Source organism: Schistocerca gregaria, chromosome 3 (genome assembly GCF_023897955.1).
Source record: "Schistocerca gregaria isolate iqSchGreg1 chromosome 3, iqSchGreg1.2, whole genome shotgun sequence".
NCBI classification, from domain to species: Eukaryota; Metazoa; Arthropoda; class Insecta; order Orthoptera; family Acrididae; genus Schistocerca; species Schistocerca gregaria.
In genome coordinates this window covers 359,067,563-359,092,980 of record NC_064922.1, presented here as the reverse complement: position 1 = coordinate 359,092,980, position 25,418 = coordinate 359,067,563, and the positions used below count along the sequence as shown (strand labels likewise).

Here is a 25,418-nt window from a genome sequence, read left to right as displayed (position 1 = left end):
CACGCTCTTTCCGGTGTACGTCGCAGCTCTTGTGGAAGACTGCATAACCAGATGTAACAGTTATTTTTGAATTTTCTCGCCATTGCAGCACTTCACCACATTCGGCATTATTTTCCGGCACTCACTCCTTTTAACTGGCTTCCTTTTCGGAACAGGAGGTAACTCCTGCGATGGTCCACGAACCGTGTCACTACTCATTTTGGGAAAACTCACAATGAAAATAGCTCAACAAAACACGGACAGCAAAAGCACACCTAAGCGACAAAGTGCACAACAATGCAATCAACACCGAGTAACAGTACACGGCTGGCAATAAACGTTTGCAAATCGCTACGGCATGAAGTCTTTCGACTGCTGAGGAGAGAAGAAACTAAGGAGCCCGCGCATGAAGCTGTAGTTCACGCATAATAATGAAGAATGTAATTAGAAGTGGAAAACACAAGGACATAGAACCCCAATACATAGACACCCGCTGAAAATGAAAAAAAAACAAGCATCTCTCTCACAGCTAGAAAATAAAATGAAAGTCAAAGAGCAGAAGTGTAGAGGTAGTTTCATGTAAGAGCAGTATGAAGATTAAATTTCTATCATTTCTTTGTCTTTTTTTAGTGTATAATCACTGAAGGCTCTGCTTCTCGATGCAGATTCGATGAACACAATGAATGAAGTAGTGGAACTAATTAATAAAAAGACAGAGATCGCCCGTTAGTTTGGTCTGCAGTTTCCATGTCCAAGAATAACCTACGCAAAAACAAAGAAGTTTTTACATGTTGTCCAAACAACTAAAATTTTATCTGTCATTTAATACTTTTGTAAAATGTAATTTTCATCAGCAGGCTGTAGGCTTTATGAGTTGATGTCAGTTCAGTATGACTTGTTGTTCAGCGTCTATTCGACGCCGCCTTTTATTACTGAAATTTTGATAGTGTTGCTTTTAATTGTCATTCTTGGATTTCCGAGCGCTTCTTATGTGTCACGATATGTAAGTACACAAACATTTTGCAGACTGTGTGGATCTGAATTTTGCAGAATGTGTAGATTTGAAAGCTGTGCATAATTTCTGGATATGTGAAATGTAATCTTTGCAAACTTGATAGTAGATGTACCGTAAATTGCAGAAACTTCGTTAGTAGTAAATTTGGTCGACATAGTTGTCACATGTCAAAATGCTCTCATTTACACACAGGAGTTTTGTGTCTGTTTCACCAATGTTTCAAGTACCGGTACGATACTAGTCGTCCTCAAGTGAACACAAGAACGAAGTATGGCGCAATTACTAACGAGATTATTAGAAAGTGTTGTATTACTTATAGTAGTTTGTAAGCGTATGAAAGCTGATCTGAAGGGTTGCTTGACTGTTATTATTGTGACAGAACTGCTGGATGAAAAACTTCCAAGGGCAGAGGAGATGCAAAAACAGTAAGGCCTACGAAACAAGTCACTACACTGTAGCGTAAAAACCGAAAGACTAAAAAAGAAAGGGAGTATGGTCATGAGAATGATATGGAGCGGAATATAGTATATTTACGAAACGAGATATTTCTAAACAGCGCTGCATTATTTTTATACTGTTGTCTGTTGGAAGACTTAACAATGCTTTTAGAATTCTAGGATTCATACATGAATATTATTTAGGTCTCCTTAACTATAGGCACGTACATACATACTATGTGGAGGAAAACGGTATACAGGAAGCGTAATGTTAGCTGCGAACCTATGAAGTATTTTCAGAACCGCTGCGAACGTCAACACGCCATAATGTGGACAGGTATTGCAATATTAATATCGATATGGTGTTTCTCATAATTTTTTTTATCACAAATGGTGAACCTAGTATGGAATTGTTTTCTTGAAACTGGAACTATCTGCTTCTTTTTATTTGCGAGCCCTTGAAAAAAGAACTACTACGGTAGAATCTGGCTATTACGCGTGATCTATTCAGAAATCAAACATCGTGCTGTAGGAGGTGAAAATATGCAAATTTTGAATACAAACCCGATCACAAAATCCGCGAGTATAGGTAAAAATATAGCCTTACTTATTTATTAATGCATGAATGCATGCATACATGACAAACCAAATCAATATTAAGCAGCTTTGGGAGTCTCGCTTTCGTACCTATTGTTTGTTAATACGTCATTGTAAGTCACAGAATGACCGTATCAGTTCTCTCTCCAGCCAAAACTTCTCAGCAAATGAAAATGTTACCAGGGAAAGCAGTGGCCCTTAAGAGATAACTAAACAAAATTGCCTACTTATTTCTTTGTGTGATTTACTTTCTCGTCAACTGATCTGAGAAAAAGTATGAGATTACCCACGCTGTAAAGCGGCGGGAAAAGTACTATGAAATTCATAACAATGAATTACGGTACCCATACCGTATCGTGTCCAGCCTACAAGTAAGGTAAGTTACAAGCAGAATATTTGGTCTAAAAACACAGGTCTTAGTTGATTTGACTTATATGTATGGAGATGTGTAAAAGACAGAGTGTTTGTTCCTCCATTTATGGGAAATGTTGAAGAACTGGGATAACAAATAACACAAGCAGTTGTACCATACATCAAGACTTGCGTCATTGCATTTCGTAGGAAATTCATTGCAGACAGGACACTTACAGGTGGGACCTTAGTTGCGTTGCAAAAGGTAGCCACACTTAACGTTTGCAAGTAAAGCTTGAAGATATACAGCATTCAGTACTGTATCAAATACTCCTGTAAGTTATTTTTTTTCACAATTATAGGTTACTTTTGTAAAACTAGTTTATACGCACCCTGTATACAACACATGCTCTAAATGGCTGCCCTGCTCAGTAACTCATGGACAAATTACGTTTTACCAATTTTGAATCCTCATTGTGTAGCACATGGACACTGGTGATGTTAACCTCCATTGTAATGTTTAAAATGTCCACGGATGGCTAAATACATAAATCTCCGGTTTTGCCAGTGTGTGCTATCTGTTTTCGTAGATCCTTTCTTTGTGGTAGCCCCTCATGAAGAATTCTGGAGTTGTTAAACTGGGAGAACTGGGAAGTTCATAATCCTCTAGAGATGATTCGACGACCAAAAAATTCACGTAAGAAATGATTGTTTCGTAACTTGTGTGGCAAGGAGCATTATCCTGCTGCAGCTAACAACAATGTTCATCTGCCTCATGAAGTGAAATAAACTGTACTGTGATGTCTTGGTACACAACACAGTTTACTGTAATTTCAAAGAAAATAGCGGCCACCATCTGGTAACATGGTACGGCACATCCAACTTCAATATTTTAACTGTGCAAATTGTTTCCAATGATGATGTGTGGAGTTTCAGTTGACCAAATTCTTGTGTTTCTACTATTTGCATATCCACTAAAGTGGTACCGTGCCTCATTATTGGGTAGGCCTAAACCATGCTCTGGTGGTATAAGATTCCATGGCTGTCAACAAATGACAAAAATCATGTACAGTACACTACATGCTTTTCTTTATCTGTCATCTTCGGTACCTGAAACATGATACACATGAATTTTTAACTTCTCTACACTTTCTGAACATTTACACATGAAGTTAGACAGATATGTCTTCTCAATCACTTTGAAGGTGAATCCAGCATCATGTCCTTCGCCTCAGCCACATTAGATTCTCTCAGTTCTCTAGTTGTCGGCAAGTGTTCTGCATTCAAGGAAATGGGCGTTAACCTCTTTATTGTTGAATTGTTCAACACTGCAGATCTGTATACTTCCCACAGAATGTGTCTGCAATGTACAAATGTGCACACGAATGAATGGCAAATTCTGTTCAACAGTGAAAACTCATTGCTCTTGTGGAAAACGACATGTTTACCAAGCAATAAACCGTACAATACTACAGACATCATGTGACCTATACGTATTACATTGGCATGTTTGTTTGTGGTTGATAATCCGTTTGTTGTTATCTTACAATGGCTTATCATGTGAATGAATGCAATGCAACCCTATTTATGGAGACACTTATTTTTATGTGCCTTACCTTTAATTCTCATTGTTGATATTGTATCATCTGCAAAATGTCTGAGGTTATTATTAATATTATTTGGAGGGTCATTAATACACAGTGTGAACAGCTAGGTCCCAATACACTTTCCTGGAGCACATATGAAATTCTTGTATGTTAACAGGGGCCCTAGAAACGTCAGAGAGGCTCTGTCCCCGCCGCAGCTGCAATGGTCCACAAGCCCACGACGGCTACCACAGTCCATTCCACCCCTCCGCCCCCCCCCCACACCGAACCCAGGGTTATTGTGCAGTTCGGCCCCCGGTGGACCCCCCCAGGGAATGTCTCACACCAGACGAGTGGAACCCCTATGTTTGCATGGTAGAGTAATTGTGGTCTACACGTACGTGGAGAACCGCCGGCATAGTGTAGTTGAGGTGGAATAAAGAGAACCAGCCCACATTCGCTGTGGCAGATGGAAAACCGCCTAAAAACCATCCACAGACTGGCCGTCTCGCCGGACCTCGACACAAGTCTGGCGGGCGGATTTGTGTCAGGGACCAGGCGCTCCTTCCCGCCCGGAAAGCCATGCATTAGACCACACGGCCAATCGGTCAGCACATATGAAATTACTGCCACACATATTGATGACGCTCAATTCAAGATAATATGCTTTGACCTCCTTACCAAGAGATCCCCAGTCTACTCACAAATCTCACAGAAGTCTTCTTCAGTAATAAGCGTAAATCTAGTACTGATTTGAATGATTTTTGGAAGTCTAGAACTACTTCATATACCTCATTAACTTGATCTGTGGCTTTCAGTACATCATGTGAGTAAAGCAGTTGCTGGGTTTGATATGCTCAATCTTGGCATGGAAGAGGTCATACTGTTCAACATACCTCGTTATATTTGAGCTCAGAATATGTTCTAAGATTCCACAACAAATGAATATTAGGTTATATTGGATGGTAGTTTTGCAGCTGACTTCTACAACTCTTCTTGTAGATGGGTGTGACATGACCTTTCTTCCAGCCATTGGCCACAGTTTTCTGTCCGAGGGATCCATGGTATGTAATGATTTAAAGAGGGACATACCAGGCACAAATTTAGTATAAAATCTGGTAAATATTCCATCAGGACCTGGAGCTTTGTTCAATTTTAGTGATTGCAGCTGTTTTTGAACACCACTGACATTAATATCTATGTGAGAATTAAATTGGCGAAATATTACTGTATATTCCTTTGTAAAGGAATATTTGAAAACAGAATTCAGAAACAAAATTACTATTGAAATCGTTTTTAGGACATATTCTGATTTCTTCCATGGGCTAAATTGCTTTTTGTCTAAGCCTTTTCCATTTGATGTTTCTGGATACAGTAAGCAACACATTGTACACCAGTGCTGGAAATGTATTAAATAATTGTACATCCACTGAACTGTCCAGAATTTTATTGAGACTAGCAGATGAGATATCAGTATATTTTTTTGGCAAGTTTCATGTTGATAAACAGACTGTCACAGGTTATGTTTTGCCTTTGTTTATCTTTGGCAATATCAAGAAATTTACAATAAACTGGAATGTAACTGTTGGCACTTCCGATTTTTTGAAACAGAGTCTACAGCACACTGTAGTAATCAAGTAATAAATGAAACCAATCCAAGTAACACAAATACGGCTTTATTCATAAACCTCTGAACAACAATGGAATAATGGGATGATCTGCCAGGTGGGCACCAGAGAAGAAGGCCAGAATGCCCTAGGGCTGTGGGACTATGTGGCTCTTGACGACAGCACTGGGGAGGATGGTGCCATCACCATCTGTGCATCATCAGCAGGCAGGTCCCATTTTGGAACAGACAAGGTTAGACCCATTGGCAATGATAACTGAAGCGATGATAGGGTTGGGGAGGGGGAGGCGGAGCAGTGAAGGTGGCCCAAGTGGAACAGCAGGCTGCAGCCGTGGACCTGAGGTCAGAGATGGACCAATGCTAGGTGCTTGGAAGCTGGAACTAAGACACCACACATGGAGGAGGTAGCCAATAATATAGGGGCACCTCAACAGCAGGTGAAGACAGGCTTGAGGTGGAAAGCAGTGGGGTGGGCTGCAGTGATGGCAGCCACATCTGCATCCAGTAGCTTCTGCTGGCAATTGGGGCCACAACTGATTGAAGTGGTGCATCACCAGCCCAATGGCTGTTTGGGCATCACAAAGATGGCATCATCCCCATCGATGGACAACAGTAGCTGGTATCCTCTTGTGCCAGTGAGCAAACCCTTAGATGCGCACCGGCACCCCGGCGCAAAGCAGCCAGGCAAACCTGACCGTGGCAGGTGCAGCACAGACTACGGAAGGTGAAGAAGCATATGTGGCTGCCGGCTGTGAAGCAGTTCAGCCGGGCTCTGCTCTCCCATAGGTGTGAAGTGATAGGATCACAAGGATAGGTGCATCAGGATCAGAAAATGGAGAAGAGCATCATCCGGTGAAGAATCACACATTTGGGACTTGAATGTACACACAAGTCATTCTGTTTCGCCATTTGATTGAGGTTGGAATGGCGGAGTTGTAACATGCTGAAGGCCATGATGGAACAAAGCTATTGAAAGGTGCGTGAACTGGGCTCCATTATTGGGAACAAAGGTACAACGTAACACTTCAATAGAAAAAAAAGCTCAAACGTGTGTGAATTGCGGCCTCAGGCAATGTTGACACACACTAGAGAATGTAAGGAAACTGGGAAAATGCATCCACAGCCAAGAGGCAATAGGAATTCAAGAAGGGACCCACAAAGTCTACATGAATGCATTACTGTGGCTGGCATGAAGTTGACCAGTGGGACAGAGGTGCCCTGGGAGCTGTCTATTGTCAGGCACACTGCTCACATGTCGTGACAAAACAGACACTTTTGCCAGCAATCACATGCCAAAAAGCATGTCTTCTAGCTAGTAGTTTAGTGTATGAAACTTCCCAATGGCCTTGTTGGAGAAAGCATAGAACTCTTGCTGTAACTTGGTGGGAATCACTAACCTGGGAGAGAGCTCTTCTGTGGAAAACAGCAAAACATCATCAAAAACAAGGAAAAATAGCTACCCAAGGAGGCTCAACCACCTGGTAGAGAACCAGACTGATGACAATGGCAGCTGCTATGCATGAGCTAATAACTGGGAAACTCTTGACTGCAGCCTGCATTTTAGTATGAAGATGGAAGAAAAGCAACTCTTCACACTCAAACTTGGGATCAGGACCCACAAGAAGGCGGGAAATTGCATCTACTTTGGCATGTTTAGACATAGGTCAAAAATGGATTTTGTGATTGTAGCAAGACAAGAACAGCACCTGGTGTTACAGGTGGTATCTACCTGGTCAGGCAAGAAAGTGTGGGGTTTAAACAAGAAAGCCAAGGGTTTTGGTCAGTAATAAGGTGATACTTGGAGCCACACAAAAAAAGCCATGATATTTTTGGAGAACATAGACTAAGGCAAGAGCCTCTTTTCGCACCTGAGAGTAAGGTTACTGGGCTGGAGTGAGAGATTTAAAGGCAAAAGCCACAGGTTGTTCAGAGATGTTAGTCGTTCAGAGATGTAGGCTTATCGGTGCGCTAGGACCATGCTGAGGCTCTACTGTGAGGTGTCAGTTACCAAAAATATGTGCTGGGTAGAAGGGAATGTAGTTAAACATGGGGCTGAGAGTAGTTCAGATTTCAACATTTGAAAAGCACATTTGCAGTCCGGGCTCCAGCAAAAAAGGTACATCCTTGCATAATAATGCATGCAATGCTTGGGCCAGTGTGGCCATTCCCGGTTAAGGCTAGCTTACCTAGGAAGGCCTGAAGCTCCTTCGTGAATGAGTGGTGAGGCATATGTGTCACAACAGAGATGTGGTTTCCAGAGGGCTTTGCAAAGTTACACTTTAAGTGTGCAGACTATAAGACACAAAACGAAGTGCACAAATTTTTCAAGTCATCAGCTGTGGAGGAGCCTGTGACAACAATATCATCCAGATAATTAATGAAACCCAGGCAGACATAGTCAATTGCTGTGAAAATCATTGGAAAATAGCAGGGGCACTAGCCACACCAAAGGGAAGGTGCAAATATTGATAGAGACGTAAAGGAGTATTCAAAACCAGAACATGCTGAGACTCTTCGTCCACAGTAACATGCAGGTATACTTCAGACAAATCAAGTAGTGGCTACCCAATATTTTCACCAACAGGTACTCCTGCCATGGGAGAGGATACATGTGCACGATCAACTGAGTGTTGATGATAGTACTGAAGTCACCAGAGAGATGAAGTTTTACCTGGTGGTTTCTGAACTACAATCAGTGGAGATGACCATTCACTAGCCATAAGAGGTTGCACCATCCTTAGAACCTGAAATCTGTCCAATTCTGCTTTCACTTGATCTTTCATGGCGACAGGAGTATGACACACTTGGCAAAAATGAGGCTGAGCCATGGATTTCAAAGAAATATGGGAGAAAAATTCACAGCACTTCGTATACCTTTCAAAAACAAGTCTGAAAACTTCTCATACAGTGTTTACAATTGAGAATACAGTACCTGGTCAGGCAAAATATGAACTGCATCGGTGATAGAAAATCCAAATGCTTGAAATGCATCCATACCGAACAAGTTCTCACCACTGGCATCAACAGCCACCAAAAAAGAAATGCAAGAGACCACTGCCTTGCAAGAGGTAGGTCATAATTTATCCCAGCAGACCGGTGTCAACAGTGACAAACCTAAACTCACATAAGTTTGATAATTAAATAACTTTATTGCAGCACTTATGTCAACCAGTAGCTGGAGCAATTCTTGAAAAATATTTAATTTGATAAACAGCTTGGGAGAAGTCACAAGCACTGGAGTCACACAGTTTATGTCCATGTCCATATCCTGAGCAATCTACTGAAAATGAGAAACGGAGGCAATGTGGCCTTTCTTCTAGCAAGCATTACAAGTAGCCCAGTGCTTAGGGCACACTGAACGTTTGTGCTGGACAAAACAGAAAGGACAACATGGAAGCAGAGAAGGCTGATGCTGGTGCTGTGGTGGTCACAGTTGCTTGGGCGAGCCTTGGTCTGCTCAGGACTGGGCCCCCATGCTTACCATGGCCACTGCCACTTCCTCATGCAAGGTAATGGTCACATCATGTAACACGACTACTACATCACCCCATGCTTCAATTTGGTCACCCGCTCCCCCAGAAACTTCAAGAGATTGTTCTGTTTGCAAAGCCTCTGCCAAGGGGGTGGTTTTCATAGAGTAAAGTCTGCTGGTGCACTTCCTTGTCCGGAGCTAAACAGATAATTGTGTCGTGCATTATAGAGTCCGAATTGGAGTCATTATGGGCATCATTTACGAACTGACACTTACAGCTAAGCTCATGAAGTTCGGCTGCAGGGCCCCTGTATGATATGTGCATCATGTAGTAACCAAGTAATACACAAAACCAATCCAAGTAACGCAAATATTGCTTTATTCATAAACCTCTGAACAATAATTGAAATAAGCCTCTTGTCACTCCACACATAACAAGACAAAAGAATGCCACAGCAGGTGCAACATAAGCAATACACAGAACAAATTATATGAGTGGTACAAACTAAAAGAACATAGTGAGTGTGAGTCAGTGCTGCTGCATGCATATATAGATGCTAGTCACCATAGACAGTGCAGTGGAGACTGTACCATGTGCACACTTCCTACAGGTGGCTTCTAGTGGCTGGCCTGCACTGATACAGTTAGCAGTCGATTTAAGTACACATGTGCAGCTACACTTGATGCCCTCACACTCACATGCACTAGGAGCAGGATACAGCAGACATGTTACTTGGACTCCACAAATCCATCTAACTGCCTGTTATCTAAAGTGCAGTGGACAGAATTCACTTCTCTGGACTCCACAAATGCAGCTAATTACCTCTTTTGCAAAATAATATATTTTTAGCCCAGAGGAATTAAAAAATTCAAATGGCTCCAAGCACTGTGGGACTTAACAGCTGATGCCATCAGTCCCCTAAACTTAAAACTACTTAAACCTAACTAACTTAAAGACATCACACACATCCATGCCTGAGGCAGGATTCGAACCTGCGACCATAGCAGCCGTGTGGTTCATGACTGAAGCACCAAGAACTGCTCATCCAGAGGAATTACATATTTCCAGTTTTTTCATGAATAACACACCGTTCTTTGCATCCAAACACTGTACTAGCCTGTCTGAGATGTTCATTATTTTGATGCTTGAATGCTGCAAAGTCTTTTCCAGTGGTGACAGATCTGATGTCATCTCCATATAGAGTGGATTTACACAACATAATGTTAGGCAAGTCATTTACACAGATTGCACAAGGGAGAGTGAAATGAAAACCTTAAAAGTGTTATTAAAGACTGATTTTCATGCCATGGTTCTGTAAGTTGGCAATACTGGTACCAATGATGTAAGAAATGCCCTACAGTTGGCAGCATACCACAGACAAATGAAACTCAGCCACAACATCAGTTCAAAATGGTTGCCCTACTTCGTAAGAGCAGTAAAGAAGAACAGCTTTCTGTCATACATATTCTGAACAGTGAATGTATTAAATCTATTGAAATCCATTGGTGAATGAAGATCCAGTATGGTGATGCATATTGTATCAATGCAGCAAGGGTATGGGTGGAATAGAAAGTTTTAAAATGGTGTGACTTTCGTGGCAGACGCTCAGCACCAGGGTCAGGCACACCATGGTGTGACAACATAGTCTGCTACAGAATTTGAAGACTCTGTGATGGAAAATCACTTTCTGCTGGTGGATGAAATTGCTGAGAACTTTAGTTATGGTTCAGTACTCCACAATACATCATTCATGAAGTGCTTTAAGTTTTGCAAAGTGTCTGCAATATGGATGCCACAGCAGCTCATTCCAGAACTGAAAGAGTGACATGTTAGCATCTTTGAAGAACGTTTGTGACACTTTTAAGCACAAGTTGGTGGCTTCTTCATGAGAATAATTAGAGCAATTGTTTCGATGAAGAGATGCAGCAGATAGTGCGCAAGTGGCTGTGCACATGACCAAAAGAAATTTTTGTTTCTTTTAAGAGTAATTTGTGCGCTTCCTTTGTGCTGGAGGAAGTAGGTTGAATGATAGTGAGACTATATCAAAAAATGATACACTTGTGTTCTACTTTGGTTCAATATAAATTTTTAAAAAATATTTAAGGTTCTCATTTGATTCCACCTTGTAAATCTAACGACACACTGAAAAGTAATGCCTCCAGATTTTTTATTCTATTCTCAATATTGGTTGAGGTATTAAATGTCATGCATATTACATGATCGACTTTCCAGCTTTGTGGATGCAAGGAATGCTCTGCCACTAGATAGCTAAGAATTGTAGCATGTGACATGGCAGTGTGCTACATAATTATGTCATTGTATGAAAAACAATGTGCTGTAATCAAGTTTCTAACTCCAGAAAACATTCCTTCAACAAAAATCCATAGAAGACATAGCTGCGTACAGTGAGTGCTGCTCTATGCTACAACATCTGCACCAATCTGATGACTGGGGTCATTGTCATTGATCATCCTCCATACAGGATCTCTTAATGCTGTGGCTTCTGAATGGAGCCAAATACAGCATGGGGTTCCCCAGAGATCTGTCCTTGGACCCATACAGTTTTTAGTATATGTTAATCATCTACCCCTGTCCATTTGCAAAAAATGTGAATTCACAACGTTTGCTGATGATACAAGCTTTGTGGTAGATAGTACGTTCGCTACTGATTTAGAGCCTGATGTTAATGACATACTCAGAGAAATTACAGCTTTGTTTCCAATTAATTCTTATTCAGTTCATACTAAAAAACTAATGTTATTCAGTTCCACACTGAAAATAAAAATCCAGAAAACATAGTCACTGCACACGACAACCAAGTACTAGAACAGGTACACTCCACTGAATTCCTAGGGGTTCATATTGACATTCATATTGAAATTAGGCTCAACTGGGAACATCATGTGTCCCTAAATCTAAAAAGGCTGTCATCAGCAACTTTTGCTTTAAAAAACATCACTCATCTTGGGGACATTACCATTTTAAAATCAACTTATTTTGGGTACTTTCACTTATTAATAAGTTATGGCATAATGTTCTGGGCTAATTCACCAGTCTAAAAAATCCTAACAGCTGAGAAGAGAGCAGTCAGAATTATGTGTGGGGTTTCTCCTGAACCCCATGTAGAAAACTCTTCACACCATTAGGAATACTGACAACAACAGGTCAGTACATATTCTCTCTGATAAATTTTGTCATTAACAAGTATACCCTGTATGAAACAAATTGTTCATACTACAAGTATGACACTAGAGGTAAGGATTATTTACATTTTGAACTAAAAAATTTGTCACTTGTACAAAAGGGAGTAAAATGTGCTGCTATTAGAACTTTTATTCAGATGTATCTTAAAGAAATACCTGCTTGACCATCCACTATACTCCTTAGATGAATTCTTTTACAGAAATAATTAAAAGTTTCCATATACACTTTTAATGCACTTCTTGAATGAAAAGTTGTATCATGTTATTCAGTTATTAGATGAAAGATACAATATTATATTAAATGTTAGTGAATTACAATACTAGGTAAATGTTAGCTAGCAAGTAAGAAAAACTGATACTATTATTTATATTATTGTACTATGTTATTATTATTATGCAGTATTAATTGTGTTGCTTTAATTGTATTGACATGTTCCACATCCAAGTGAATTACTCGCATATATGGATCCATGGAATACACATACCAAGTAATAAAATAAACAGTTCCGACTTGGTCCCATCTGATTTTCATCTGTTTTGAGAACTTGAAGTACACCTTTGAGAATATCACTTTGATAGCAATAAAGTGGTGCAAGCAGAAGTGAGCTTGTGGCCCTGTCAACAAAGTCAAACAGCTGACAGCAATGTCAACAAACTGATCTCTTGTTTGGAAAAAAATGTATTGATTGATAGGGTGACTAGGTTCAGAATAAATATGTAGACACAAAGAATAAAGATGAAGAATGTTAATAAAGTTTGTTTTATTTAAAAAGGTGTAAAGGTTTTCATATAAAAATTATCTCCTCCTTCTGTTCTTCGGCCTGTGCACATTTTATAAAGATAAATATTTCATACATCATGCAGGATCATTCTTTTGTAAGCCAGGCTAAAGACAAGCTGACAATTTTTGGAACTGTTGCATATGCTGTTCTTACTACACTCCTGGAAATGGAAAAAAGAACACATTGACACCGGTGTGTCAGACCCACCATACTTGCTCCGGACACTGCGAGAGGGCTGTACAAGCAATGATCACACGCACGGCACAGCGGACACACCAGGAACCGCGGTGTTGGCCGCTGAATGGCGCTAGCTGCGCAGCATTTGTGCACCGCCGCCATCCATGTCAGCCAGTTTGCCGTGGCATACGGAGCTCCATCGCAGTCTTTAACACAGGTAGCATGCCGCGACAGCGTGGACGTGAACTGTATGTGCAGTTGACGGACTTTGAGCGAGGGCGTATAGTGGGCATGCGGGAGGCCGGGTGGACGTACCGCCGAATTGCTCAACACGTGGGGCGTGAGGTCTCCACAGTACATCGATGTTGTCGCCAGTGGTCGGCAGAAGGTGCACGTGCCCGTCGACCTGGGACCGGACTGCAGCGACGCACGGATGCACGCCAAAACCGTAGGATCCTACGCAGTGCGTAGGGGACCGCACCGCCACTTCCCAGCAAATTAGGGACACTGTTGCTCCTGGGGTATCGGCGAGGACCATTCGCAACCGTCTCCATGAAGCTGGGCTACGGTTCCGCACACCGTTAGGCCGTCTTCCGCTCACGCCCCAACATCGAGCAGCCCGCCTCCAGTGGTGTCGCGACAGGCGTGAATGGACGGGTGAATGGAGATGTATCGTCTTCAGCGATGAGAGTCGCTTCTGCCTTGGTGCCAATGATGGTCGTATGCGTGTTTGGCGCCGTGCAGGTGAGCGCCACAATCAGGACTGCATACGACCGAGGCACACAGGTCCAACACCCGGCATCATGGTGTGGGGAGCGATCTCCTACACTGGCCGTACACCTCTGGTGATCGTCGAGGGGACACTGAAAAGTGCACGGTACATCCAAACCGTCATCGAACCCATCGTTCTACCATTCCTAGACCGGCAAGGGAACTTGCTGTTCCAACAGGACAATGCACATCCGCATGTATCCCGTGCCACCCAATGTGCTCTAGAAGGTGTAAGTCAACTACCCTGGCCAGCAAGATCTCCGGATCTGTCCCCCATTGAGCATGTTTGGGACTGGATGAAGCGTCGTCTCACGCAGTCTGCACATCCAGCACGAACGCTGCTCCAACTGAGGCGCCAGGTGGAAATGGCATGGCAAGCCGTTCCACAGGACTACATCCAGCATCTCTACGATCGTCTCCATGGGAGAATACCATCCTGCATTGCTGCGAAAGGTGGATATATACTGTATTAGTGCCGACATTGTGCATGCTCTGTTGCCTGTGTCTATGTGCCTGTGGTTCTGTCAGTGTGATCATGTGATGTATCTGACCCCAGGAATGTGTTAATAAAGTTTCCCCTTCCTGGGACAATGAATTCACGGTGTTCTTATTTCAATTTCCAGGAGTGTATAATACCTGTTACAAAACTGCAAATAATTGGCTTTTGCTGCAGCTTTTACTCATGCAACTGGCCATTTTCATTCAGTATTACCTTCGTCTTCTGAGATTATTGTCTACAAACTGGCTTTCTCGTGTGATGATTTTGAACTACATACTGTGATTGTCTTAGCATTTAAAAATACATGTTATTGCAAGGATACAGCTAAAGATGCTTTCCAATGCATGTTCACTGCTTCTTTCATTTTGAATGATCTGAAAATGGTTGTATAAAGCAACCAAAACTCTTTGTCGTACTAAATTATAATAAGAAAATTGAGGAACTAGGCATTAAGTTTTTACTTTAAAGTTTTTGTTTAATAAACTATGTTAAGACTGCTGTCTGCTCCCTGACAATGTTAAGTTTCACTTACAGTGTGAGTTTGTTGAAAAAATCAGCAACCAGTTACACAAAGGAAATTTTATTTCCTGGCCAGTTTTAGGTACCTGGTGCCCTGCTTCACAAGACCATAGAGAAAAATATATCACAAATAAGTACAGGCTGGGTAAAAGCATTAGAAAACTGAAGAAGGAAAGGTTTAAAAATTTAGAGACAAAGAAATGGTGCACATTTAGAATTACTCCATTATTAGCATCCTAGTACTGTAGCCATATAAAAACACAAGAAAAATACGTAATACAATAATAAAATGTGTTAATGCAGAAAGAGCTCATGAATGCTTACATGCGGATGAAAGTGCATGTAGAATATGGTATAAGAACACCAAACACCATAAGCAGACATCACACAAGAACAGGAGTTAGTCAGCTGATGACATGCATATCTCCAGGCTGGTATTAGAGTGGGGATAAAAGAAAGATAATGTAATAAAATAAAAACTTACACAACTAGAATTGCCATAAAACAGATGTAAGTGTTCATAGCCTGTATGTTAACTTATATGCAAAAACCTGTTAGCTGCTTTTTGAACAAATGTACTGACAGTTGTTGCAGATAGATAAAGTACTAAACGGTGTGGGTTTTTAAAGTTATAAGGTGCAATAGGTTGTCACCTGTGGTGTGGAGGGATCTCTGCTCTCCTGCACTGCTGAGCATGAGTAGTGATATACACTATGTGGTCAAAAGTATCCCAACACCTGGCTGAAAATGACTTCCAAGTTTGTGGCTCTCTCCATCAGTAATGCTGGAATTCAGTATAGTGTTGGCCGACCCTTAGCCTTGATGACAGCTTCCACTCTTGCAGGTATACGTTCGGTCAAGTGCTGGAATGTTCCTTGGGGAACGGCAGCCCATTCTTCACTGAGTGTTGCACTGAGGAGAGGAATCGATGTTGATCAGTGAGAGCTGGCATGAAATCAGCATTCCAAAACATTCCAAAGGTGTTCTATAGGATTCAGGCCAGGACTCTTTGCAGGCCAGTCCATTACATTACTGTCATGTAACCACTTTGCCACAGGCCGTGCATTATGAACAGGTGGTCGACCGTGTTGAAAGACGCAATCACCATCCCCTAATTGCTCTTCAATTGTGGGAAGCAAGAAGGTGCTTGAAACATAAATGTAGGCCTGTGCTGTGATAGTGCCATGCAAAACAAAAATGGGTGCAAGCTCCCTACATGAAAAACACAACCACACTGTAGCACCACCACCTCCGAATTTTACTGTTGGCACTAAACATTCTGGCAGATGACGTTCACTGGGCATTCACCATACCCACAACCTGCCATTAGACTGCTACACTGTGTACCGTGATTCATCACTCCACACAACGTTTTTCCACTGTGCAATCGTCCAATGTTATGACCCCCTCCAGCTGTCAGCGGTCTCTGTCAGTCAACAGACGAGGTCGGCCTGTATGTTTTTGTGCTGTACTTGTCCATTCATGTTTCCACTTCACAATCACATCGGAAACAGTGGGCCTAGGGATGTTAGGAGTGTGTAAATCTCATGTACAGACCTATGGCACAAGTGACACTCAATCACCTGACCACATTCGAAGTCAGTGAGTTCCTCAGAGTGCCCCATTCCACTCTCTCACAAAGTCTAATGACTCCTGAGGTTGCTGATATAGAGTACCTGGCAGTAGGTGACAGAACAATGCACCTAATATGGAAAAAGTATGTTTTTGGGGGTGTCTGGATAACTTTGACCACATAGAGAATGAGAACACTCACAGGTTGGACATAATTTCTGTCAGTGTTAGAGGTGGAAGGGGGGGGGGGGGGCAGTTATTGAATTGGAAATGGAGAACCCTCAACCGAAAGTGGGAGTCTCTAAGAAAGCTGTGGGACAAGTTTCTGCATTGTTTTGCAGCAGTAGCTTGAGCATCTTCTTACATAGTGGTAGCCAGGAAGAAAATAGAGGAGACAGAGGCAAAACAGAACAATACTATGTTTTAATAGTTGAGACAGAGCGAGCAAAATTCTTAACAAAATTTCAGAAAATGCTGAGGTAAATGGGGTCCCAAAGTGTGAACCCCAAGAAAGAAATTACCTCTACTTATTCCGTTTCATGTGGAGTCAGGTATTGTGGAAAAGGACATGCTTGATGACACATACAAGCAGAATTAGGAAAAATATACAAAAAGAGAAGAATTTAATCAACAAATTTCATTGTCCGCGAGGATTAGAACCAGCTTACCTCTCAGTCGGGCACTATTGCTCAGGTGTGTGTTAGCAACCTCAACTACAGAGGTGGTTAGGCTTAAGATCCATAATTGTGAGAGACTATACGTCAGTGGCAACATGGATTACAGATACATAGACAAGTACTATGAAAAAAATACATGCAGTTTTCTCACACTGTCGAGAGAAGGGCAGAAAAATGAGATTTCGTGCTTTATGCATTTCTGTAAGAATAGAGATAAACTTTGTCAGGTGCCAGGGAAAGATTGCATTGTTACACAGGGATGTATTGCTTTCTGACTGAGAGGTAATATGTTTATTTTTGAGTTCATACCAAATAAGAAGAAAATTTGAATCCCAAGGCTGGAACTGATAGCCTATAATTTGTAAATGAGATTCATTGTGTAAACAAAAATAGGTCTAGAAAACAAAGGCGTTGGATGAGGTGGAGGAAGAAAGTTAAGTTATCAATTCTATATAATAATCAGTTTGGTGAAAAACATGCACTAGAAGAAATAAAAAATAAAAAAACTGCCATCCAAGATCAAAAGGAATCCAGAAAAGTTCCAGATGTGGAAGATAAAGATAGCATGACCTAAAGACTAAATCAATACATACTGGAAACAAAATACCTTGAAAACAGAATGTTTCCTTGTGCGAAATAGCCCATAGAGGGATGGATATAAACTATCAGACACCTAACTGGCAAGAAGACACAATAATAAAGGACGTGAACAGTTTAACATGTAAATCCAATGACAATTGTAATCAGAATCAAATTGCTGTAATCCAGTCAAAACACTATAGGGGATAGGGAGCTGGATGTGAAGCCTAAGTTACTACAAAGAATATATTCAGGGTTGGCACGAGAAAAGAATTAAAGATCTTATACAGATAATACCCAGTCAAAATCAAGACAATACTGATGGACATACACATTGGGTACTTGAAGATGCAAAGACTATTACAACCATAGAGGAGTTAAGTGGTCCAAACTGCAGCACTAAGGTATGTTTTGAGAGTAGGTCACCTGCAGGTGAAAACTATAAGGTTTCCAACACTGCAGACCACAGACTGAATCGAGCTTAGCATATGCATTTTACTCCAGGGTGTGAAAGAACTGTTTGATATATTGTGTAAGGTGTTTACTTGGAGAAATATACCACTTGATCTTGACAATGTATACAGTTATATCATTATAGGCTAATGAATGTCTCACCTGTGACATCTTGCAGCCTCTTCATTCGACACAGAAGTACTTCCATCTATAATGCAGGCAAGCATTCAGAGTTTGCACATGAGCATTCAGAGTGGGCACACAGTGAGCTGTGTTTGATGAAAACTGATGTTTTGTAGATAAAAATGCAGGGAAGAGGAAGAACTGACAGTTTTTTTGAATATGGGTCTGCATGATTTCGCATTGTTTACCGCTTCAAAGAAAGGTAACTTATTGTAGGGCATTGTGGACACATTTGAATGCAATAATGAACTCTACACTTAGAAGAGAAAGTATGCACCTACAAAAAAGAGCCAAAAATGTCTCCTGCTCAGGAGAAAAGCCAGACTATGACAATAATTGATTTTTAAAGTTTTGTTACTTTTCTGACAGTTTTTTCTCCATTTTTGTAGGTGCAAAGTGAAACATCACCAAGAGAGGATGTAACTGCCTCAGAGAGAGTGGATGTGACTGAAACTGTGCCTGGAAGTAATGAGCCTGTGACTGAGGTACCTGACACTGATACAGGTAAGTGGTCCTCATGAACTCCTAGGGCAGCTTAAAATTTTTATTTAACTAGACTAACAGAACACTTTCTCTTTTAGATTGTTTGAGTACAGTGGTAATTCTGAATTTAATTCTTCAGACGTAGTTCCTAGTAAGGGAAAATGAATTTTACTGTAAGTAATTCCTGCTATTTTCAATTATTTTTCTTGTAATATGTTTAGTCAACTCAGCTCATACAAGCAGCTAGATGTAAAAATTTTGGGGATAAAGAAGTGGAGTGACTAAGTAGGCTCAGTATTAGGTAAGGCAGGTGGCAGACTTCTGTTCATTATCAGAATTATAGGGAAACAGAATCAGCCTGCAAATAAGATTGCTTACAAAATACTTGTGCAACCCATCCTAGAATATTGTTCAAGTGTGTGGACCTGTATGGACTAGCAACATACGTTGAACATATACAAATAACGTCAGTACAAATGGTCACAGACTTGTTTTACCCTTGGGATCATGTCACAGAATTGATGAAAAATGTAAACTGGCAAACACTTGAAGGTAGACACAAAATATCCCATGAAAGCCTACTAAGAAAATTGCAAGAACCCACTTTAAGTGATGAATTTAGGAATATACTATGATCCCCCTCCCCCACCTATCATTTATCACTCTTATAAGGTTGGGCCTGGTGATATAGTGGTAAAGCGTATGCCTGGAAACTGTGAGGTCACAGGATTCCCTGTTGAACCACAGAATTTTTCAGTCTGCCCTTAATCTACAGGCCAAATTATCAAGTACATCACTGTCTCAGTGAAGTGAGGAGCTGCTAGGGATAATTGTGGTTCATATTCCACACTACACTGTAGGGCCCCCTCTCCCTGTTGGGTAAGGGGTAGATTAGTGACATGCAAGTTGCTGGAGTGGCATGCACCTGACCATTGAGCCACACTCCCACAGAAAACCTGAAGACAAGATTTGACTAACTATAGCTATACACAGAGGAGTTGAGTTTAAGCTATCATTCTTCCTGTGTTCCATATAAGAATGGAGTGGGAAGAAGCCCTAATAACTAGTACAGTGGGAATTATTCTCTACCAAGTACTTCACAAGGATCTGCAGAGTATGATGTTACAACCAGTTAGTGATTAACAGAGTACTGTTACCATCAATAACCTGTAGCTTAGAATACAATTCATAAAGTGTGAGATCCATGTTGTAAAAATGCTTGTTGATGAAATTAATGCTATTTAATGCCAGAACACATATGTATAAGACATATTCATTACGAAATATCCAGTTGAAAATCTATGAATAAATTCACTCTCAACAAGTAAATGTCAGAGAGGAATATTACATTATGATAAAAAGTTTTATATCCACTTGCACCAAGAAATTAATTCTCTAGAAATAGTATGAATTCTTAAAGTGAGACCAAAGGGATATTTAATTGACTACTGCTTATAAGATTAGAGCAGTGCTTCCCAATCCCATTAAGAACAGATGCCATCCAGTACCACCAACAAAGTTTAGTTCCTAATCAATATAAGGTTAACAAAAAAGTGCAACACTCCAGTTTTTATAGTGCTAGAAGGTAAATCATATTTAATTAATCCACGGTCAAAAATAAATTCTCTTATTTTTGAACCAAGAAATAATGAGTTAATCAATCACTAAAAAAGTTGCTACTACTTATTTCTAGCTATCTTTTTTATATTTAGTCTGGTTTCAGCTGATGCACATCGTAAGTCATGTTTCAAGTTCATTTACTCCCTCACATTTGTTTTTCCTGGTACCACAGTGAAAAATCAGTAGCAACATCTGTATGTTAATGTTAATGAGATCAGTATGCTTCAGACTTTTTAAATGATGATTTATTACTCACCATCAACCTTTCACAAAAATGTTACCAGTTTTGTGAAAACCTATTTTCAGTACACCCACTCATTTTCTTGAACACTTTCAAATAACACATTTAACAACTTTCTATTACATATTTTGAAGCCTGTTTGATTGAGTCTATATTTGTATCTATGCTATACTCTGCAAATGACTGTGAAGTGCATGCTGGAAATATACTTCCCATTGTACCACATATTAGAATTTCTTTTTGTTTCACTCATGTATGGAGTGTGGGATGAAAGACTATTTAAAAACCTGTGTGCATGCAGTAATTGGTCTAATATTGCCTTTGAGCTCGCTACAGGAGTGATATGTTGGAGAAAGTGGTATATTCCTGGATTACCTACTTAATACTACTGCTTGAAATTTTGTAAATAGGCGTCTGTCAGCTAGTTGCTTCCTATCTTCAGGTGTATGCCAGTTGAGGTTTTTCAGAATTTCTGTCACTGTCTGTGCAGCTGTTTGTTGCATATACTCAATATCCCCTGCTTGACGAGTGTTTTATAAGCACTTTCTTTTATAGGGAGGTACTGAATTTTCACAGTAGCCTACCAATGAACTTAAATGTAGCATCTGATTCACCCACAAAGGCCCTGAAAAAGCTGGGCATGACCAAAACAACTGGTTTCCCACAGCTAATCCTGGGTGTTGACCTCTAGCTCTCCAGTGGCTCCATAAAACCCTCTGTCCATATCAAGCCCACTAATCATCAACAGTACTTCCATTTTGGTAGCTTCCATCCTTTCCACACTAAGAAGCCTCCCCCAAACAGTGTGCCCGTCCATGGATGACACATCTATGGTGATGAGTAATCTATTGACCAATATACTGAATATTTTATGAAATCCCTCACAGGTAGGCACTACCCTTCAACCCAGTCTGCAAAAATACATCCTGTAACACATCCACAGATGTTCCTACTCCTTGTACTGTTCTCATGAATCAGATGAGAAAGAGCATCCCTCTTATTTCTCAAAATCATGCTGGATTGTACCAGCTTAACCTCTCTGTTTGCCACGGCTTTTGCTACCTATATCCTACTCAGAAAAGAGGAACACCATGCCAAAAATCATTCTTACATCTCCCAAACTTGTGTTGTGCTATACACTCAATTTACAAAAAGCCAATGGCCTTGCCATGATGGTAACATCAGTCCCATCTGAGCTACTGGCAGAATTGAAGCTCTGAGGATGGGTCTTGAGTTGTGCTTTCATAGCTCAGATGGTAGAGCACTTGCCTGCGAAAGGCGGAGGTTCCGAGTTCGAGTTGCAGTCTGGCACACAGTTTTAATCTGCCAATTAGTTTCACATCAGCACACACTTCGCTGCAGACTGAAAATCTCATTCTGGAAACATCCCCAGACTGTGGCTAATCCATGTTTCCGCAATATCTTTTTTTCCAGGAGTGCTAGTTCTGCAAGGTTCGCAGGAGAGCTTCTGTGAAGTTTGGAAGGTAGGAGACGAGGTATTGCAGAATTGAAGCTGTGAGGAAGGGTCGTGAGTCATGCTTGGGTAGCTCAGATGGTAGAGCACTTGCTCGTGAAAGGCAAAGGTCCCAAGTTTGAGTCTTGGTCTGGGACACAGTTCTAATCTACCAGGAAGTTTCATGATGATACATAATGATGTGCCATTCTTTGAACTTCTTCAATATGCTTCATCAGTCCTATCTGATATGAATCACATACCATGCAGCATTACTCCAGAAGGGGACAGACAAGTGTAGTGTAGGTAGCCTCTGAAGGAGATTTGTTGCATCTTCTAAATGTTCTGCTAATAAAACACAGTTTTTGGTTTTCTTTCCCCCACAATGTTATCTGTGTGTCCATTCCAGTTTAAGTTATCCATAATTATAAGCCCTAAGTAATTAGTTGAACTGACATCCTTTAAATCTACATCTACATTCTTCAAACCATTGTGAGGTGCGTGGCAGAGGATACTTCCCACTGTAGCAGTTATTAGGGTTTCCTCCTGTTCTGTTCATGTATGGAGAATGGGAAAAATTTATTTTTTACTTTTTATTGGTCCAGTTTTATCATATAGCACAAATTGCACAATTGATATTTGACAGGTCAAAGATAAGTTACAATAATACATAGCTTTAGCAAAATAGTAGGCAAATTAAAATTAAGTACCTATTACAGTTAATTTTGTTACTTATTCAGAAATTCTCTGACAGAAAAGAAACAGTGTTTTGTTAGAAATGCCTTTAGTTTAGCTTTAAATATTGGATGAGTAGTATTTTTTATTCCTCTGGTATCTTATTGTGTAGTATTACACCAATGTTAATCATGCTCCTTTGATAGGTGGGTGTTCTGTGAAATTTTTGATGTATATTTTATTCCCTTCTGGTACTATAGTTGTGTATGTTTTTGTTCTGTATCAGTTTGCCTGTTTGCAGGAGGTAGTCCCTAGTGAACAAGATAGTTTCATAAATGAATAAACTTTGAACATTTAGAACAACAACCTCAGTAAAATGGGATTTACAGGACTCCATCTTTTTAAGGCCACAAATTATTCTTAAAGCTCTTTTTTGCATTCTAAAAACCGTTACACTGTGAGTTGAGTATCCCCAGAAAATGATCCCATATTGGATTAGTGAGTGGAACTGTGAATAGTATGCCTGCAGTACTGTTGTTTTGCTTGTTGTAGCCTTTCAAATTCTTAGGCCATAGCATGCAGATGATAGTTTTCTACACAAGTTATTTATATGTGTGCCCCACTTAAAGTCTTGCTGAACCCAAAGACCCAAGAATTTTGCGGCACTTACATTTTCTAGGAGATCATTTTTTAATTGGGCTTGAATATAGATTTGATTAGTCGGAGGAATTAAATGAAAATCAACACACACAGTTTTTTCAGTATTTATAATAAGTTTGTTTTTTGTGAACCACTCAGAAAGTCTTTTCATAGAACTTTCTGCTGTGGACCCCAGAGTTTCTGGACTGGATCCAGTGAGCAATATACTGGTGTAATCGGCAAACAGGATAGTTTTTGTGGGACTTATATATTCAACTAAGTCGTCCACATAAATCAAGAAGAGTAGTGGACCTAAGATTGAGCCCTGTGGTATACCATATTTTATTGGTAATTCCCTAGAAAGAAAGGAGTTGTTTCTTGTTTTATTCATTTTGTTGAATTCATACTGAAGTGATACTTTCTGCCTGCAGTTTTTTAGGTATGAACGCAACCAGCTATGCGCTACACCTCTTACTCCTCGTCTTTCTAATTTTTTGAGCTGAATGTTATGGTCCAGGACATCGAAGGCTTTTGATGGATCTAGAAAAATACCTGCAGCTAATTTATGTTGATCAAGGGATTTTAAAATGCAGTCTAAGAATTCGAAAATTGCTGTCTGTATAGATTTAGACTTTCTAAAACCATGTTGCTGTCCTGTAAGAGGTGCATATTTATTTATGAAACCTAAAAGCCTGTCATAGAAGAGTTTTTCTAGTATTTTTGAGAAGGAACTTAACTGTGACACAGGTCGGTAGTTTGATATTTTTTCAGAAGAACATTTTTTTAGCAGTGGGGAAACTTTTGCTATTTTAAAAATCTGGAAATACGTCAGTTTGTAAAGAGAGGTAGAAAATTTTGCCAAGGCGTTTGCTACGTGGTGAGCACATGCTTTTAATATGAAATCAAGTACTTCATCAAGACCACTTGACATTTTATTGCCGAATGATTTAATTTTACTTATAATTTCATTGGGGTTTGTTTCATACACATACATAGAAGCAGTCGAGACCACTGACTTGCTGGAGAAACTTGGGACTGGTCCTTGACAGTGTACTTGAATGAGGTCTTCAGCTAGTGAGGTGAAGTAGTCATTGAATTTTTCAACAGCTGAATTTGGGTCTGTAACTTTTGAGCCTTCTAGTGTTGATGATCCATCCTTTTTCTTTGGCACTGAAATGAGTTTCTTATCAAATTGTCATTCCACATAATTTTTGCCTCTTTGACTGCTCTACCATAGATTCTTTTGTAGGCTTTTGAATAATCTGTGAATTCTTGGGTTACTCTGTATTTCTTACAAGAGTACTGCAGAAATCTGTTTCTCTCACTGGAAATTTTTATGCGTTTCTTTACCTATTGCTTATTATTGTTAGGTTTTACTGTTTTTACTACTTTTGGAAATGATACATTAAAATAGTGAAGAAAGAGCTGTGAAAACTCATGTACATGCTATCAACATTGTTCTGAGTGGTGATGCTTTCCCAGTTTTCCTTCGCCAGTAAGAGATTAAAAATTCAAATGTTATCTTCAGAAAAGATTCTTTTTGCAACTACTTTTCTGGAACTGCTGCTACTTGTTGGCATTTCTATACACAGCAGCTGTGCCTCATGATCACTATAACCCATGCTCAGTACTCTGCTTGTGAATCTGTAAGTTGTTCCTGAGATGAATATTTGGTCAATAATGGAATTTGAGCATTCTGTTAATCTTGTTGGACAGTGTATTGTGGGGATCATATTGAATGTGTTGGTATTTATCAAAACATCTCTGGTGCTACTGTCTTTTGAAAAATCAATATTGAAATCTGCTTAAAGCACTATCTTAATATTT

The 25,418-nt window shown here is 40.2% G+C and overlaps 1 protein-coding gene across 5 annotated transcripts in view; it reads left to right on the top strand.

The window, feature by feature from the left end:
* Positions 1 to 709: 709 nt before the first annotated feature.
* LOC126354048 (dentin matrix acidic phosphoprotein 1-like) overlaps positions 710 to 25,418 on the top strand; it is a 172,753-nt gene continuing 148,044 nt past the window's right edge. The window contains exons 1-2 of one of the 5 annotated variants that reach the window (XM_050003394.1): positions 710 to 982; positions 18,870 to 18,984. In XM_050003394.1, coding sequence (XP_049859351.1) covers positions 857 to 982; positions 18,870 to 18,984 — 241 coding nt within the window. In that variant the 5' untranslated portion in view covers positions 710 to 856. The remainder of the gene's footprint in view (positions 983 to 18,869; positions 18,985 to 25,418) is intronic. The other 4 variants (XM_050003396.1, XM_050003395.1, XM_050003398.1 and 1 more) reach the window with 4 other exon arrangements.